The sequence below is a fragment of the Cloeon dipterum genome, chromosome 1 (assembly GCF_949628265.1).
Source record: "Cloeon dipterum chromosome 1, ieCloDipt1.1, whole genome shotgun sequence".
NCBI lineage: Eukaryota > Metazoa > Arthropoda > Insecta > Ephemeroptera > Baetidae > Cloeon > Cloeon dipterum.
In genome coordinates this window covers 26,990,386-27,005,927 of record NC_088786.1, presented here as the reverse complement: position 1 = coordinate 27,005,927, position 15,542 = coordinate 26,990,386, and the positions used below count along the sequence as shown (strand labels likewise).

Below are 15,542 nucleotides of genomic sequence, written 5' to 3'. Positions count from 1 at the left end.
TTAAAACATGATGTATGTCATAAAAGGTCTCATAAAAAGATCCAGATATTATTTTTGTTGTCTTTATTGTCCATTTCCAGCAGCGCGAGCACTTGTATATAAAAGTATATTTTTCAAAAGGAGCAACATATAATATTATAATAACAAAGTCTTGAATCGCTTTATAACAATTCAAATATGAGTTTATTCTTAATTCAATTTCGTGATTTTGCAAGTACCTTTGTCATGCAAGCTGCAGCATTTCACATATTTTAACTCACAACAAATTACAGATTAAACATGCAGTATTTACAGTGATTCAGAGGTAACACACGAGCTTTTGAGTCTTTGCGCGTACTTTCCATCATTCAGCCCTGGTTTTTGGCATTGGTTCTTGAGAACTCGCTGATGTGATCAACGCCTTCGTACTCATGGTCAAACGGCGTGTCATCATAATAGGCATAATCGTAGTCAGAGTTGCCCTTCTTGTTGCGGGATGGCTGGTCGGTCGAATTAGGTGCAAAGGATGAGGAGGAGGGTGAAGAGGGAATGGTTTCAGTTACAAAGGGTCGTGAGGTGCTGCTGGAAATTGGCCTGGGGAACGTAGAAGGTCTGGGGGCGAACGTAGTGCTGCTAGTAACGCGAGAGGTTTGGGCGACGAAGGCAGTGCTTGGCTTGCTGAATGGCTTTGGGGAACTAATGCTCACGGGTGGCTTCGTCGGAGCAAAGGTTTTGTCTGCACCAAACGTGGACTGGGAGTTGGCCTGGGAGCGCTGGATAGCGTTCAAGTCGGAAGCTCTGAAGCTAGAGGAGTGCGCCGTCCTCAAAAGTTCGTCCTCCTTTTCTTCAGAGAAATCATTTTCGCGGGGCCTTTGAGAGCGACGGAGCTGGAAGGGTTTCGGCGAGACGCTTGCGCGATTTTGGAAACCGAAGGCGGCAGCAGGTGCAACTGTTGTGCTGGGATTAATGAACTGGCTAACTGTCGAAGGGTTAAAAGAAGATGGATTGGGGCTGCTGAAGGTGCTCGCCGAGGATTGCTGCTGGCTGCTAAACGTGTTGAAGGACTGGAATTGCTGCTGCTGGTTGACCCTCTGTTCGCTGATCTGGCTCTTTTGGGAATTAATCTGCTGTGACTGTTGGTTGACCTGCTTGTTGTTCAACTTTTGGAAGTCGTCCAGGGGAAGCTGAACCGGCGGTGATCTTTGCTGGTTGTTGAGGTTGCCTGGCTGCTGTTGAGAAGGCTGTCTTTGTTGATTGTTAAAGTTCTGCGCTTGCTGCTGGTTATTAGCTTGCTGAGGTTGTCTTGTCTGCTGGTTGAAATTATTTACAGCTGGCTGTTGTCTCTGCTGGGTCTGCTGCTGGTTGAAGTTGTTGGCGGACGGTTGCTGTCTCTGATTCTGTTGCTGATGGTTGAAATTGTTGGCAGACTGAGTCGTCTGTCTCTGCTGCTGGTTGAGGTCGCTGGCTGGTTGAGGTTGTCTCTGCTGGTTCTGTTGCTGCTGGTTGAAGTTGTTAACCTGCTGAGGCTGTCTTTGCTGGCTTTGTTGCTGCTGGTTGAAGTTGCTGGCAGCTTGAGGCTGTCTCTGCTGCTGCTGGTTGAAGTTGTTGGAGACCTGAGGCTGTCTCTGCTGCTGCTGGTTGAAGTTGTTAACAGCTGGCTGAGGTTGTCTCTGCTGATTCTGTTGTTGGTTGAAGTTGTTAGCCTGTTGAGGTTGTCTTTGCTGACTTTGTTGCTGCTGGTTGAAGTTGCTGGCCACTTGAGGCTGTCTCTGTTGCTGCTGGTTGACGTTGTTGGAAACCTGAGGCTGTCTCTGCTGCTGCTGCTGCTGGTTGAAGTTGTTAACAGCTGGCTGAGGTTGTCTCTGCTGATTCTGTTGTTGGTCGAAGTTGTTGGCAACCTGAGGCTCTCTCTGATTCTGTTGCTGCTGGTTGAGGTTATTGGGGTTATTGGTGCTGGGCTTAGGCTGTCTCTGCTGCTGGTTGAAGTTGTTAGCTTGCTGATTGATAACAGCCTGTTCTTGCCTCTGTTGGTTCTCAGCCAATTTCACTGAAGCGGGAGTTGTGAACTCATTTTGAACGCGAGGCAGAGGAGACCTGTTAGCCAAATTCACTTTCTTGCCGGGTGCGCCAGATGTCTTGCGTTGTGAGTTTTTCCTAGCTTGGAATGCAGCGTATGTGGTGGGTGAAATAGTTGACGCTGGGTTCACTGGTTCCTCGGGAGTAAAAGTGTTTGTGGTAGCAGCAGGTGCTTCCGTCACGGTGATTGACAGAGGAGGCTGCAGATCTTTCGGTGGGGCCTTAGAAACGACGACACGGGGTGTGACGGTTTCCTGACGCTGAACGACAGCTTGCTGCTGGTTAGAGGTGAATTCGTTTTGCTGAGCTTGCACAGGGCGGAGTCGGCGGTGCTGCTTGCGTCTCACAAGCCGCTGTCCTGGCTTTGGAGCTGGAGCCGCGGGCTTGGGAGCAGGAACTGAGAGCTTGGGCGCGGAAGGAGATTCGTCCTCTTCATCTCTGCCACGGTGAATGTCAGAGCTAGAGGCGGTGCGGAAGAATTCGTCTTCTGCAGGCTTAGGTGGCTGCGGTCTCCTGCTCGCCTGCTTAACCGAAACAAACTTCACTGGTTCAGGGGCGCGCTGGAGAATGTCATCAGAGGCAGGGCCGTGACCAACACGGAAGAGGTCGAAGGACTTGCTGTAGTACAAAGTGGAGGCTTCGCAGTCGATGTCAAACCAATTTGCACAAATCTGGTTCTCCTGGTCGAACATTGTGTCATTGGGGCACAGGAAACGGAAATCTTGAATGGCCTAAAACAATATTTAAAAAAAATAATCAATAACAAAAAATAATGTTCTGTTAAATAAAGGCAAAAATTTACAAATTAATTCAAATATGAAGAAAAGTCTTAGTTAAGATGTCAAAATCAAGGTTGGTCGTTCCATAAAGAGGTTGAAGTCTGTTTCTTTGTATAATGTATGAAGAAAAAGTGGTTGAAATATGTTTGCGGCGCCGTTCTTTTACCTCACTTGGTCCCATTTTCACGCAAACGTGGAACATCTGGCAGTCGGCCTCAGGATCAGCATAGTAGCCGCCGATATCCTTGTCTCTGCACTCGAAACTCGTCTCAGGCATGTTATCCTGGCTGTAGTTCGGCGGCCTTCTCTGGGCATAGCCGCTTGAGAAAAGCAGCACGGCCGCAGTGGCTGTAAAATTTTACAAAATCAGAAAAAATCTGAAAAAAATGTTGAAAATAGGCGCTCATAATTTAAAGCTACATCACGTCTTATGAAATCCAGTGATCTTATCATTACGCGTCTGGATGAATACAAAAACACTTGCGCACACGCGTCTATGAGAATGTTAGACGAACTTCCAAAATCACTTCATTAAATTGGCTGGCGTAATTGCCGGTTTGCGTCTGTGACGTGAGATTGTGATTTAAGATTCATTTCCAATGTGTGAATTCTCAAACAATAGAGCTCGCCTCTGTGCATCAACGCTAGCACTTTCACTTTTCCTGCATGCAATTCCTCCCACAAGGGAGGAATGACGAGGAACTGAATGTAGTGCAATCTTGAAATTCAGTCACGTAGCTCATTATTTTTAATTACTAAATAATCACTTTGCAAATTTGCAAAACACGTAATGCAAAGGGTTAAATTTTCTAACATATAAGAAAGTATATCTATTTACCGAATAGAAGCGACCTCATTTATTCGCAGGGTTTCCTCGATAATTCTCCAAACCCGCACCTGAAATGAAAAATTGTGTCATATAAGTTTATTTTTCCGTGCATATAAAGGTTTCATTCGTAAAAAGCCAACGCCAAATTTGCTGCACATTGTAACCAATAACATCGAAGCATGCGAAGAGGCTGTCTTAAAAGAGCAATCAAACGTGAAGGTTGCAAAAGATCCCGAGAATTGCCAAAAGTATAGTAAAACATAGACCTAAAGATAAAAAAAGCCGCCAGTCCGTCGCGCCGCTGGCATTCTGCATAAAAGTGAATGTGGAGGAGAAAGTGAAGATAGCGTTTGATGAGACGGAGATGAGCCGGTGTTGCATCAGGGCCTCGGCCGGCAGCTAATTATCTGCCATAAATGCCATAATATCCTGCAGCCAAACTAACAGGTGGTGTGTCGTCCTAGTGAGTGATTTTACAGGCAGACGCGTTATTTGTGCAAGGATTAATTTTAGATAATTGGAGATCTTCACACAGCGACTGGCCACAGCAGCCCGACGCTTATTCTTTTGCAATTAAACGCGCGTTATAATGGCTCCCCTAATAGGGTATTTTCGAAAACGGATTTATTGATCACACGTTGGGCAAGGATCAAACTAAAATTAGCAAATTGATAGAAGGCTCTTTCCCGGAGACCGTTGTGCAACAGCAATAATTACGCAACGCACTTGGATGAATATTCAACACCAGCGCCCACTCCGCATCCGTTCATTCAACAGAGCAGACTAAGTATGAAAATTAGTTTTATTGCGGCAAAAGCGCTCTTTTCGCTGTGGTGTTCTAACATAACCATTGTGCGAGAAAACGTGCCATTAAATAATAACTTGCGAATCCTGGAACAGCAAAGTCATTTCACCAAGTGCGTCCTTGCAACCATGAGATTTGGAACTCCAGATTCGCTCGGTGAGAAATAAAAATAACAGGAGCTAATTGGCGACGACGCGCGCATGGAAATGAAGGTTTTTCTCACAACAACTAGCTCTTCATAAAACAAAACTCGCTCTCGTTGTGAGCAACGTGAGTTGATTTTGTTTAACAAGTCGTTTCACAAAAGTATGCAATAAATTATGAAAAATAGCAAAGGAAAACAAAGGAAGCGGTGATTCACTCGGATTGGAAATTTTCAGAAGCGGAACAAGTGGTGCTTAAGTCGCAGAAAAATGAAAGCTTTTTTCCTGTACGCGCACATCGATAAAGGTCACATGTTTCGCGACACGAGTGCCGAAAGTAAAATCTTAACGGTGCAGCGCGCGCGCGACAGCTGCCACGGGCAGAATCTTTTGCACATCCTCTGCGGTGAAGAGGACTCATTCTCCTCGGCCAAACATAGTTCACCCAAAGGTGCTTTCACTGCGCACCTTTGACCTGGCGAAGATGAGGCAGCAACTTTCCAACCAGTCAGAGCCGCACCAATTGAACTCGTAATGCACCTTACATAAACACGCGCGGCTAGAGAAGCTCATAAGCCGTTGTTGGTTTTCACGAGATGCCTTTTTATTATTTTCTCTTGCGCGCCACTCACGCCTACCTTTCCATCGAGTGAAACAAGCGAATTTTCTATAGAACATCCTTTTCTAATCGGCCATAATTGAACTTTTCTGCTTACAAAAGCAGTTTGTTTACACCTCTTCACCTTTTTGTCAAAAGGAGGCGGAGGGTGTGTTTCACTTGAGAAGAGCTTTTGCGTCCAAAATCTCGAGTCGAGCTTTCACAAGAAATGCGCAATGATTCCACTTCTTTGCTCAAAACACAATGACAAATAATAGTTTCAAATTTCGCAAAAACCATAAACATCAAGTGAGGTGATTAGCAAAATCTTTAGTCACGACGTGCGTTTCATTAGAGCAGATTAATTGAAAACCTTGTTGCGGAGCAGCAACCGTTTTGAACTAAATAAACAAGAGCCTAATTAACACGGCAGTGATGCTGCAAAAATTAAGTCTGGCCTGTATGAAGTGCTGCTGCGAGCGAAATAATAATGGCTAAATGGCTTCTGCGTTAAACGATAATTAGTAATGCATCACTTAACACCATGCGGAAAAAAGATATCACGTGCATAGAAAGTTTCAGTTTTGACGTCTGTTTAATAAATCGTTGAAACTCAAACACGCACACTTTGGATCTTCTCAGAATAACAGCATGTAGGAGAAGATTGAATTTTGACGTAAATCCTTAGAGCACTTTCGCGCAGCTGGAAGTTGATTGCACTCTTAATTATTTGCTTTTAAATTCGGCACTCGACTGAAATATTTGCCCGCCGGGGAGAAACGCCGGCGAAGGAAAACCGCTGACAGCCAGCTAGCTGTACTGTACACAGCAAACGTGCTCGGGATGATGAGTTCAAGAGTGAAAGGCGCGTTAGGTAAAAATGTACCGCGTGTGCAGCATCTCGGTTCCATAAACGAATAAACATGTCGTGATTTTGGCGACCTTGGCATTTCCGAGCAGAGCACGTCCGAAATCGGCACAAAAATGCAGCTCGCGATTTGAAATGCTAATGGCTTTGCGCGGTAATTATTTTTGAGCAGGTCGAAAGCGCGGCATTTTTCAGCCGCAGGGGGCGACTTATGGTTTAATGGTTTAGGCTTTTACTGCCCTGATCAAATTGAGCATCTCGAACGTCCAAGAAGCGCGCGCGGAATTAGGCCACTCCGGCGGATAACCTCAATATCGATAGAGAGGAGAAAGAGGATCGCCGCCGCTTATTGCACCACGCTTGCATAATTTCGTCCTTTACAGATATACATACGAGAGCGTCTTCACGATCGCGCGCGCACAACGCTATAAAACGGTCATTTCGCCGCTGAGAACTTGATGCCGACGGGCATGACTTTGCCTTAATGATTATTTAATCGTGCGTCTTTTGTGACGAGGCATTCCAAATGATGCTGCATTGTTTCCACAGATGACATTTTGTCACACGCCGCAAGAACGTAATTTGCCTCAATATATCAACATCCCACGATTGTTGAATTTGACTAATCCGATATATTAGGGAGCGAAAACAAATATACACAATGACTGGAGGATTTCAGCCTCCACACTCTCTTTGAAAAATGTTTGGCAGTTTGAATGATGTAAATAGTACGTTAGTATGCTGAGCCGGCAATACTAGAAGCTCTTGTCCAAATAAACAAAAAGATAAATAGGCTTCAAATTAAATTAGCCGGAAATTCAATGGCCGTAGTGAAGAGAAAATATTTATTATGATATTGAATTCATCAATTTGACTAGTTGTGAGAAAATAACGTGTAGTTCGAGAAAAACCTGTCTTCGACCAATAAAATTCTAATAAATCTGCAATTCAAATTTCCATAGTGAGCAATTTTTCACTGGTTTCTTGATTAAGTCTTCACCATTGAATTTCAGGCCGTAATTGCGGCTCTTCGCATTTTAATAATCCAATTAGTGACTGAAAGTTGCTATTTGAATACTAAATTTTCTGCAAAAGCCACAGGACTTGTATGTTGTGTTAACAACATTCCGTGATATATCATATATCATAGTTGGTCTAAAGGAGCTAAATGCTTAGGTTTCACAAAATAAATGTGTCAATATATTAATTGGTCAAAAAGAAGAGCGCGGCGTTCTTAACAGGATATAATAAAAATACCAAAAAAATCAAATGCAACGCTGGACGTAAAGATGTGATTGTAACTCAACATAAATCAAATAGCGTCCTAATAATATAAGATAAAGATTCGATTAGGCGTCGATGTTCGAAATACGTATTACACACACACTACAATGCTATTATTAGCTAATGAGGTCCTCCAAAAAATAAAAACAAATCGTTAAAGACTAGAAGAGTTTACAGAATAGATTGATTAAATACACTGACTTTATTCAAACAAAAAATATTTAAATCGAGACAGTATATATTTTAATTAATTGTTCATGCACGTAGCAGTGAAGCAGTTATTAAAATTTGAGCTTACAATAGCAATCAGAAAGTTTTAAAAATATGACTCTTCTTTTAAATAAGGAAACTTATAAGAAAGCTGCTGTGAAAAAGCAAATGAAAAGGCAAAGAAACTTCCACACTTATTGCATGCAAAGATGTAAAAACTTACAAAAGCACCCAAGTTAAACGCTCTGGCAGTTAGTCGACGGAGACAAAGGAGAGACTGACCTGGATGTTGCGAGGATGATTGCCGAAGTGAGTATCAGGGACTGCGTGAAAGTGAAATGGATGAACCCTGGGATGGATGGTCCCCTCCTTCCTCTCGCAGGTCAACTTTTCGCTCCCATCCCACCATCTGCAAGTTTGCATATTAACAGACACAACACGCAGGCATACAAATAAATGGCATACACGTTTATCCTCAGCATCCATAGTGATCTTCTCTCCTCCTCCTCCTCCTCCTCCTCCATATCGATGCTCCCGCGCGCCTGCCGTCGTGATCTCGCGCCGCTCTCGTTGCATGCTTTCAAACATTATGGCACTTTTGCCACTCTTCTCACACGATCGATCGTTTATCGATAGTGAAGGCGAATTTTATTGCTAAATTCAAATTCATCCAATTTTATTTGATCATTGTTTTCGGCCGATAAAGAATCTACCAAAATGGAATTTTTACGCTGTATTCTTTGCTTACGGAATTTAGCTGAGTAAATTTTTCTCGCGAAAAAGGATTATGGTTTGTCCAGAACTCTCGCAGATGAAGGAAAGTAAAGTGACGCGTCTCTTCATTAAAGATTTCTTCAGATCTTCCTTTAAGGTGCGCCATGCGTTGGGTGTAGAAACATAAACAATGCCACGCACTTTATTCTTTTCTGCTTCAACTTTTAATGAGTAAAATTATCCGTTCAGAAAAATTCCTAAACAAAAGAGAACTTTTACATCCGTATTTTAAACAGTGTTTGTTGTGTCGTAACAGTTTTTCATGCAAATCCCGTGTGATTCAAATGAAGAAAATACAAGATCGGTGTTATAGCATTCGGGGCTAAAGTAATTTGCTCTCTGCAGGGTTTTTTTATAGAAGGTCACTCGGCTAACCCATATATCAGGTTTATTGCTTGGTGAATGTTGAAAATCAAATTAGCTCCTCCGAAAGAGATGAACACGAAACTCGAGGATGTGAGCGATTCGCGCCCGTCCAAATTTCTCAGCAGCTCCTAATTGAGATGCGGTTTGTAGCGATTTCAAGGGAAAATGTCCCGCTGTTTCACAATTGGCCGCGGCGATCATTAAGTGCGGCGATTTTATGCGTTTTCTGTCGGCAATTTGCACATTTTAGGTGATGCACGCGTGTGCGCTGGTGCTCGTTGTGTGGCTAGCCAATAGCAAATCGTTCCATGACGCGATGAATTTCCCCAGTATTCCTAGCTTTGCAGCGATTTCGAGATAAAAGTTCCGCTTTTTCACAACTGACCGCATCGCTCATTAATGAGGGGACTTTATGGGTTTCCGACGGTTTGCACGTGCAAATATGCGCCGATGCTCGTTGTACTTTTTGTTAAATTATGTGATGGTAAAAATAATCAGTTTACCTTGCAAATCTCTATATACTTGTCAGTGCATGAAAATATATTACCTGTTTTTCTGTTTTAAAATTCTTTAGGTTCCTTTTTTTTAAAGCAGTTTTTTGTAATTGAATTTTAAACTTGTTTGGTTGCAATAGGTAACATTTTTTTAAAAATTTGAACGGGATGACAGAGGCGATTATATTCCTTATCATCGCAAATAACTTTTTACATCAAAAAATTATATAGTAATTTACAAGAATATTATCTGGAGATCATAAAAATGATCAATGATTGTGGAATTAATTTTTACTGTTTTTCCTCCATTCAGCCTATTTATTCTTCCTGCATCAAGTCTTAAATAAAATGAAAAATTGAAATAAAATAATAAAGTCGGGATCGTTTCACAAAAATTGCGTAGGGAATGGTCTGTAGAAACTAGCATTGCTGCAAAAACGATTATCATCTCACTCCACATGACTCACATAGTAGTATATTATATAGGAACAGGATATCTTACAAGATTTAAAAAAGTGCGACAAAATTTGCATTACAAAAAAATCAATAAAACTTAAGTCGTACGTTACCAACGTGTGCAGTCGTAAAAATAATAAGCTCAATAAAAAATTACAACGTCTGACGTGGAAAAAACATTTATTTGGGGAAAAAAGAGGTATATAAATGAAGATGACGGACGTTGGCTGTTCGTTAAACACATTGTTTAGTTAAAATTTATTCTTTCTCAACACTTTTTCCAATCAATCTGATTTGATATCAGCAAAATGCTGAAGTAAATTATAATTGATTATTCTTGCTAAGTCAAAACCATATGTGAGTAGCACATAAAATTAAAAGAAATATTGCAAGAAACTGCAGACAGAGCTAGCAAAATATTGCAAAAAAGATTAATTAAGGAGGTAGTGGTTGGTTACGTGTTACGTTACAACACTAATGTATGATATCATAAACACTTCTGAAACTTTTTTTCGTGAAATAGAGCAATATAGGTCTTGCCAAACTCGTTTTATTTGGGATTCAACTTCCAATGATTCTCACGGCAACGATAATAATAAATTACTTTTTGTTCCAATAAATTTAGCCGAGACACGCTGACGAGAACCGAAACTTTATTGCTTAATTTCAACTCGCACATCTGTTAATTTCGTACAGACAACAAGTGGGTCATATCAATTAAATGAGACCGATCCGCGAGAAAAGTATCAATTAATGATGGGAGAGGTGAAATGTCAAGTGCACCATTCGCTCGGCGGATGGGAATGTTGGGAAAAATCATGCGAGTTAAATAACAAGCTCATTTGCGTGTGATTCCTGCGGCGAGGGCTAGCGACGTCCTTGCGACCAACGCCGTCTCGTCGTCTCGTGTGGAGCCACCGTGCCAGGTGCACCGAAAATTACAACTCGCTCTCACAATCAGCATAAGCCACCTGTTCTCTCGGAACATGCAAAGCTTCTCCGGTCTTTAAATGTTCTATTCCCTAAATCAATCAACAAACGTGAATAGGAAATGTCACTACTTGTAACTCAAAGTGTGTGTTACTATATTGTAATTTATTTAAATGAACAAAATGAAGACTTTTCAACTGAACTTTAATTACGATTTTTTTTATTATCATTTCGTCTTGGTAGCGGAAAAACAACCAAACGCGAATTTCATTGTTGTAAGAAAAGGTAACAATAAATTCGACCATAAAATTTGGGTGTTTGTTGAGCGATGCGCAATTTTAACGCGATCAGGACGATTTATTATTATGTTTCAACTTGTAATGGTAATAAATGCGGAGTTTTATTAAATTGCATGGAAAAAATATTTAAAATAATAATAAAATAATTTAAAATTTTACAATCATAGTATAGAATCAAGTATTTCTTTTTTAAATAGTTAAAAATAAATTTGGGTTTTTTTATTGTGTCGTTAGAATCTCAAGAGGAAATAAAATGTTCATCAAGTTATTTCTTTAAAAGTTGATAAAGCACACTTAATAAATTGAAAATCTGAACTCTCAATTAAAATTAGCCTTTTATGCGAAACTTTTTTAGATCACGAAAGAACAGCCAAATCAACGACCTTCGCGTAATTGAGGCATCTATGATGACTATAGAGAGTATTTTTGAATATAATAGAGATTTATTGGACGACGCGTGAAAATTTATTGACACGATGAACCGTCCCCGATCGCCGATTTTCGATAGTCACGCGTTTGGAATTACTCATTGTCAAATTTGGACGCGGCCTTTCATATTTTCGCTCTCGCGCGAAATTACGACACTTTGCATAACAACGTTAGTGCGCAGCTTTCGTGGTGGGCTGCCGCCTCTCGTGGGTGGAGGGTCAACTCCGGCGAGAATTGGAAAGTGAAAAAGATCCGCCCCTGAATTAATTAATCACAGAGTGAATGTGATATTCTAGCCAGTGTTAGCGAAATTTAAGAAAAGGGAAATTTTCACTTACAGTAAGACAGCTTGCCGTTTTCCCCTGCAGCGAAGATTTATTTGTTTTTTAGGTTATTAGCTGATTATGATAATATATGTTTAAATATTTGGCTCGATTAGCTTCTCAAACAAAAGTAATTTGTGTTAAAAAGACGCTAATCGTCGTCGATGAAGGAAGAAATCAACTCGGCAATTTAGACTATTAAAGATTAACAAGCCCAACAGATTGATCACCTCGAAAATTGATTATCGACTTCAGACAACGCCCTTTTAAAGCTCATTAAGTAGACAATTCCGTTAATAACTTTTACCAAACAAAATCCTTTTTGCCCACTCTCGTTTCTTTTAATTGAAAACTGAAAAGAGCACCTGCCTGGAAAAAATTAATTTGTGTAATTTTGTTACCTTCACTTTCCTAATGCCATTCACAAAAGTGAGTCAACTCTTCTCAAATCATTGCAAAAAAGTCATAAGGAACCGACTGAAATTAATGTTGTTACGTTTTGCGACATTGTCTCTTCAGGAACAGTCCGCTCGTGTATGAAACAGCGCACTCTCCTAATTCAATTGTTAATAGGAAGGAATTATCAGGCTCATGAATGGCAAACGCGGCCGTTATTTCAGCCGCACGGCAAGGAGCGGCAGACGGCGCCGTTTTCCCACGGCAGCCTTTTTTTCGCGCACAATGCATATGCATTTTACGCACGAGCAGATTGAGACGCTGCGCCGCTCAAATAGCTCCCGGAAACGTCCGCTTTGTGCTGCCGGGCTTATTGTTGCAATACGCAATCGTTGTCCGTCATACACATACACACACTCACATTCTGACTCGTCCAGCATCTACGACGTATTACAAAACATCGTGAACTTTAGGCTGTGTGCTATTAATTTTTCCCCATGCGAAGATTCACCTGGCCGGCAGCGCTTTTTTAACGAGCCTAATCATGCTTTCGAGATGAATTGTCGTCAAAAAATTTATGCAACGTGCCGGCTTGGGAGAATGACTAGCTGCGGGCGAAGGAATTTAATTCACAGGCAGCGTATAGCCGAGAGTGAAAGTGGCAGCATTTAATAAAACACAGCGCCCCACAACCCAAAGTGTGCACTATGGAAGTTGTACGAGCGCATATTAAAATACATATATCGTGTGCGGTTGGTTGGCGGATCAGCCTCTGCATGCTGGAAGAAGAAGAGGAGACTCGTCTTCACTTTCTAGCCATCTGACCTTTGATTAGGAACATTCCAGCCGTTGCCCAACTCATTCTTTTAAAACAGCGCGTATATGTATAATCCAGTATGGAGATCTCGCTGCCTCTCACTGCGAATTAGCATCGCTTTTTCGAAACGCCTGTCCAAAAACACCCAATAACCGCGAGCTCGTAAAACGGCACTTGTTCGCTCGATTTTGCGCCGCCGGACGCACCCTCGGCGTTCCTAAAGAGCGCGTTTCATTCATTTTCGCCGATCCGCGATACACACACGCCGCCTTTCTTCCATTAAAAGGTCGCGAGGGCTTCTGTGTTTATGCACATATTATGTTACCTGTCTACCAGGCAACTGTGAGAAAATTATACTCCGCCTTGATTAATTGTATAATAATGTGTGTTTAGGATGCAGGCCCATTTCTCCTCGACAAACGGGTCAAACCTTACACGTTGGCATCGCACAAACTGTTTCTCTTTGTTCCCATTTAAAATGTACGTAAATTGCTAGACAAATAAAAGGACACTAAATTGTGATTAGACAAAAAATAAATTTGTGTCGTGCCTTTAATAGGTTTTAAAAATCACTTTCACTCGAGTGGTATCAAATTGGTATCACATGCGAATTTTAAACACCCACGAACTCTTGGTTTTGAATTCTGATATGAACTATAGACGAAACAAAAAATTGTTATTGAAATAGATAGATTTTGGGCTTGCATTTTCAAGCTCAATCCCCAATAAATTTACATAATATAACTTGTTTGAACAGCAGGAAACAACGGAAAACACTTTTCAAGGTAAAACTTTAAAAAATGAAAACTTTTAACGTTTTTCAAACTCATTTGAACCAATGCTTTAAAAATCTTTTGAAAAAATTTAAGGTCACGTTTTTTATGAATTCCCTCCCTTGAAATTTCTTTACCTTTTTTATCATACAAATATATCTTTTCAAAATTTTCAAAATGGAACTGATTTGATTGTGGTATGTTGATTATGACGAGCCAGTTTTAAAATTCGTATGTCTTCATAAAAGCTGACATTGAATGCTACATACCATAACACACATTTCACTCCGCTCCCATTGCTCTCTCAGCTAACAGCACAGGCTTTATGCAGGTTTTAGTTATTTAAATTAACTTGTAATTTTGAACAGGGGAACAAAACGTTCTATTGAAATCAAATCTTATTGCAAGGTAAAATCAATTACAGATGAATCAAGGATGTTTTAGATTGACGATTTTACCGAATTTTTAAGGTATTAAATTTAACCTTTGTGGCAAAGATATATTATTTTGGAAATTTATGACTAATTGGTTGAAGGTACAAGTCGAGCAACTAAGAGGCATCCGGCAAATGCCATCAAGGTTGTAAAATTTTAATTGCGTGAAATAAATTATAATGACTAATAACACGTCATTCTTAAACCACAGAGAGCGTAGTTGAAGGCGCCTAAGAAAAGGAGAAAAATGATTTAAAGATCGCAAGCATTGCTTTTGATGAGTTACAGCATGCAAAAATTTTCAATGAATACTCCGGAAAGGAAAAGTAAATTTAATACTACAGTTTACGGTAAAAAAGAGTAAATCAAACGAAGACAAACCAGAAAGCGAACTGGTTGATTACAATGTGTGTTCATTTCGAATTTATAATAGGAAAAGGATGGAAATGGAAATTAAATTATGTTATGCTTACTCTCACATTTAGTCGTACAAAATTGGTCTCGATTGATTAACAGGAGGAACTGCCTTTGGATTTATGGAGTTTACCGGGGTTTACGAAGAATCTATGAAAGCACATCGTGTTTTGAAACTAATTGGTACCATTTTCAGTAAAATAAATTTAAGCATATGTAGGTGTCATTCTGTATGAATATGAGGCAGCTAATTATGATTTGGTTTTTGATGAATTAAATCTTGTCACTGCTCCTCTCTCTCTCCTAATGAGGATATCAACTAAATTGTTAATTTGTTGGCGCTGCATTCAAAGCAAATTGACCACACAGATATGCACTACAAAACAAATTACACAAAATTTCATCTTATTTAGTATGTTCATAACTTCGCAAGAACAATTATCCACCAACTAATTAAAATGACCAACCTTTATTTGGCAACCTAATTGATGATAAGCTAAACTTGCAATTAGCAGCAATTTACAAAACATAAATTTGAGCGTTAGGAAAATAACAGGTTTGACGCAAATATGTATATGCATTTGACCTGGGAGGAATGTAATTTTCGTGCTGCGTTTGAAGAAATCCGCCGACTCCTTTCCAGGTTGTGACATCTATTATTTTCAAATTATTTGATCAGCAGTTTTGTGAAGGAAAGCACAAAATGTTCCATCACGATTTCTAAATTGGCAAGGGCCGGTGATACAGCTGGAAGATCGCCCCCTCCCACGCTATTGATTTCACCGGCATTAAATTGAGTCGCAAAAGTGCCCATAAATTAAATCTAACTGTCTAGGTGCAAGCCCCGCCACGTCTGGTCACAGAGAAAATATGTAATATGGGGGAGAGCACTTCACTCAACATTTTACTGAAGGTAACTTTAACGCCCACAAGAGATTTACTATCGACCAGAGAAAACATTTTTTGCTCAAGTGCATTTTTATAAATATATAACTTTGTTGCTTTAATTTTCATTTGAACTTGCATCTCGACTCAACCAGCGTGATTGCTCAAGACTTGCAATTAT

General features: G+C 40.5%; 2 protein-coding genes across 3 annotated transcripts in view; both read right to left on the bottom strand.

Moving 5' to 3' along the window:
• Positions 1 to 15,542, bottom strand: part of LOC135941576 (uncharacterized) — a 160,067-nt gene that overhangs the window by 68,524 nt on the left and 76,001 nt on the right. The window lies entirely within an intron of this gene.
• Positions 49 to 7,994, bottom strand: LOC135947720 (transcription factor SPT20 homolog). Of its 2 annotated transcripts, none has more exons than XM_065496642.1 (4): positions 7,854 to 7,994; positions 3,673 to 3,731; positions 3,001 to 3,182; positions 49 to 2,786 (listed from the first exon to the last, which is right to left on the bottom strand). In XM_065496642.1, the coding sequence occupies exons 2-4, from the start codon at positions 3,689 to 3,691 to the stop codon at positions 348 to 350; spliced, it is 2,640 nt and encodes an 879-aa protein (XP_065352714.1). In that variant the 5' UTR covers positions 3,692 to 3,731; positions 7,854 to 7,994; the 3' UTR covers positions 49 to 347. The 2 variants fall into 2 exon arrangements, with proteins under 2 accessions (XP_065352714.1, XP_065352715.1); XM_065496643.1 differs by having other exon boundaries at positions 7,795 to 7,896.

Coding starts and splice junctions, on each gene's coding strand:
- LOC135947720 (XM_065496642.1), bottom strand. Junction 2,787..3,000: donor TGAAAATGGGACCAAGTGAG/GTAAAAGAACGG, acceptor ATATTGTTTTAG/GCCATTCAAGATTTCCGTTT.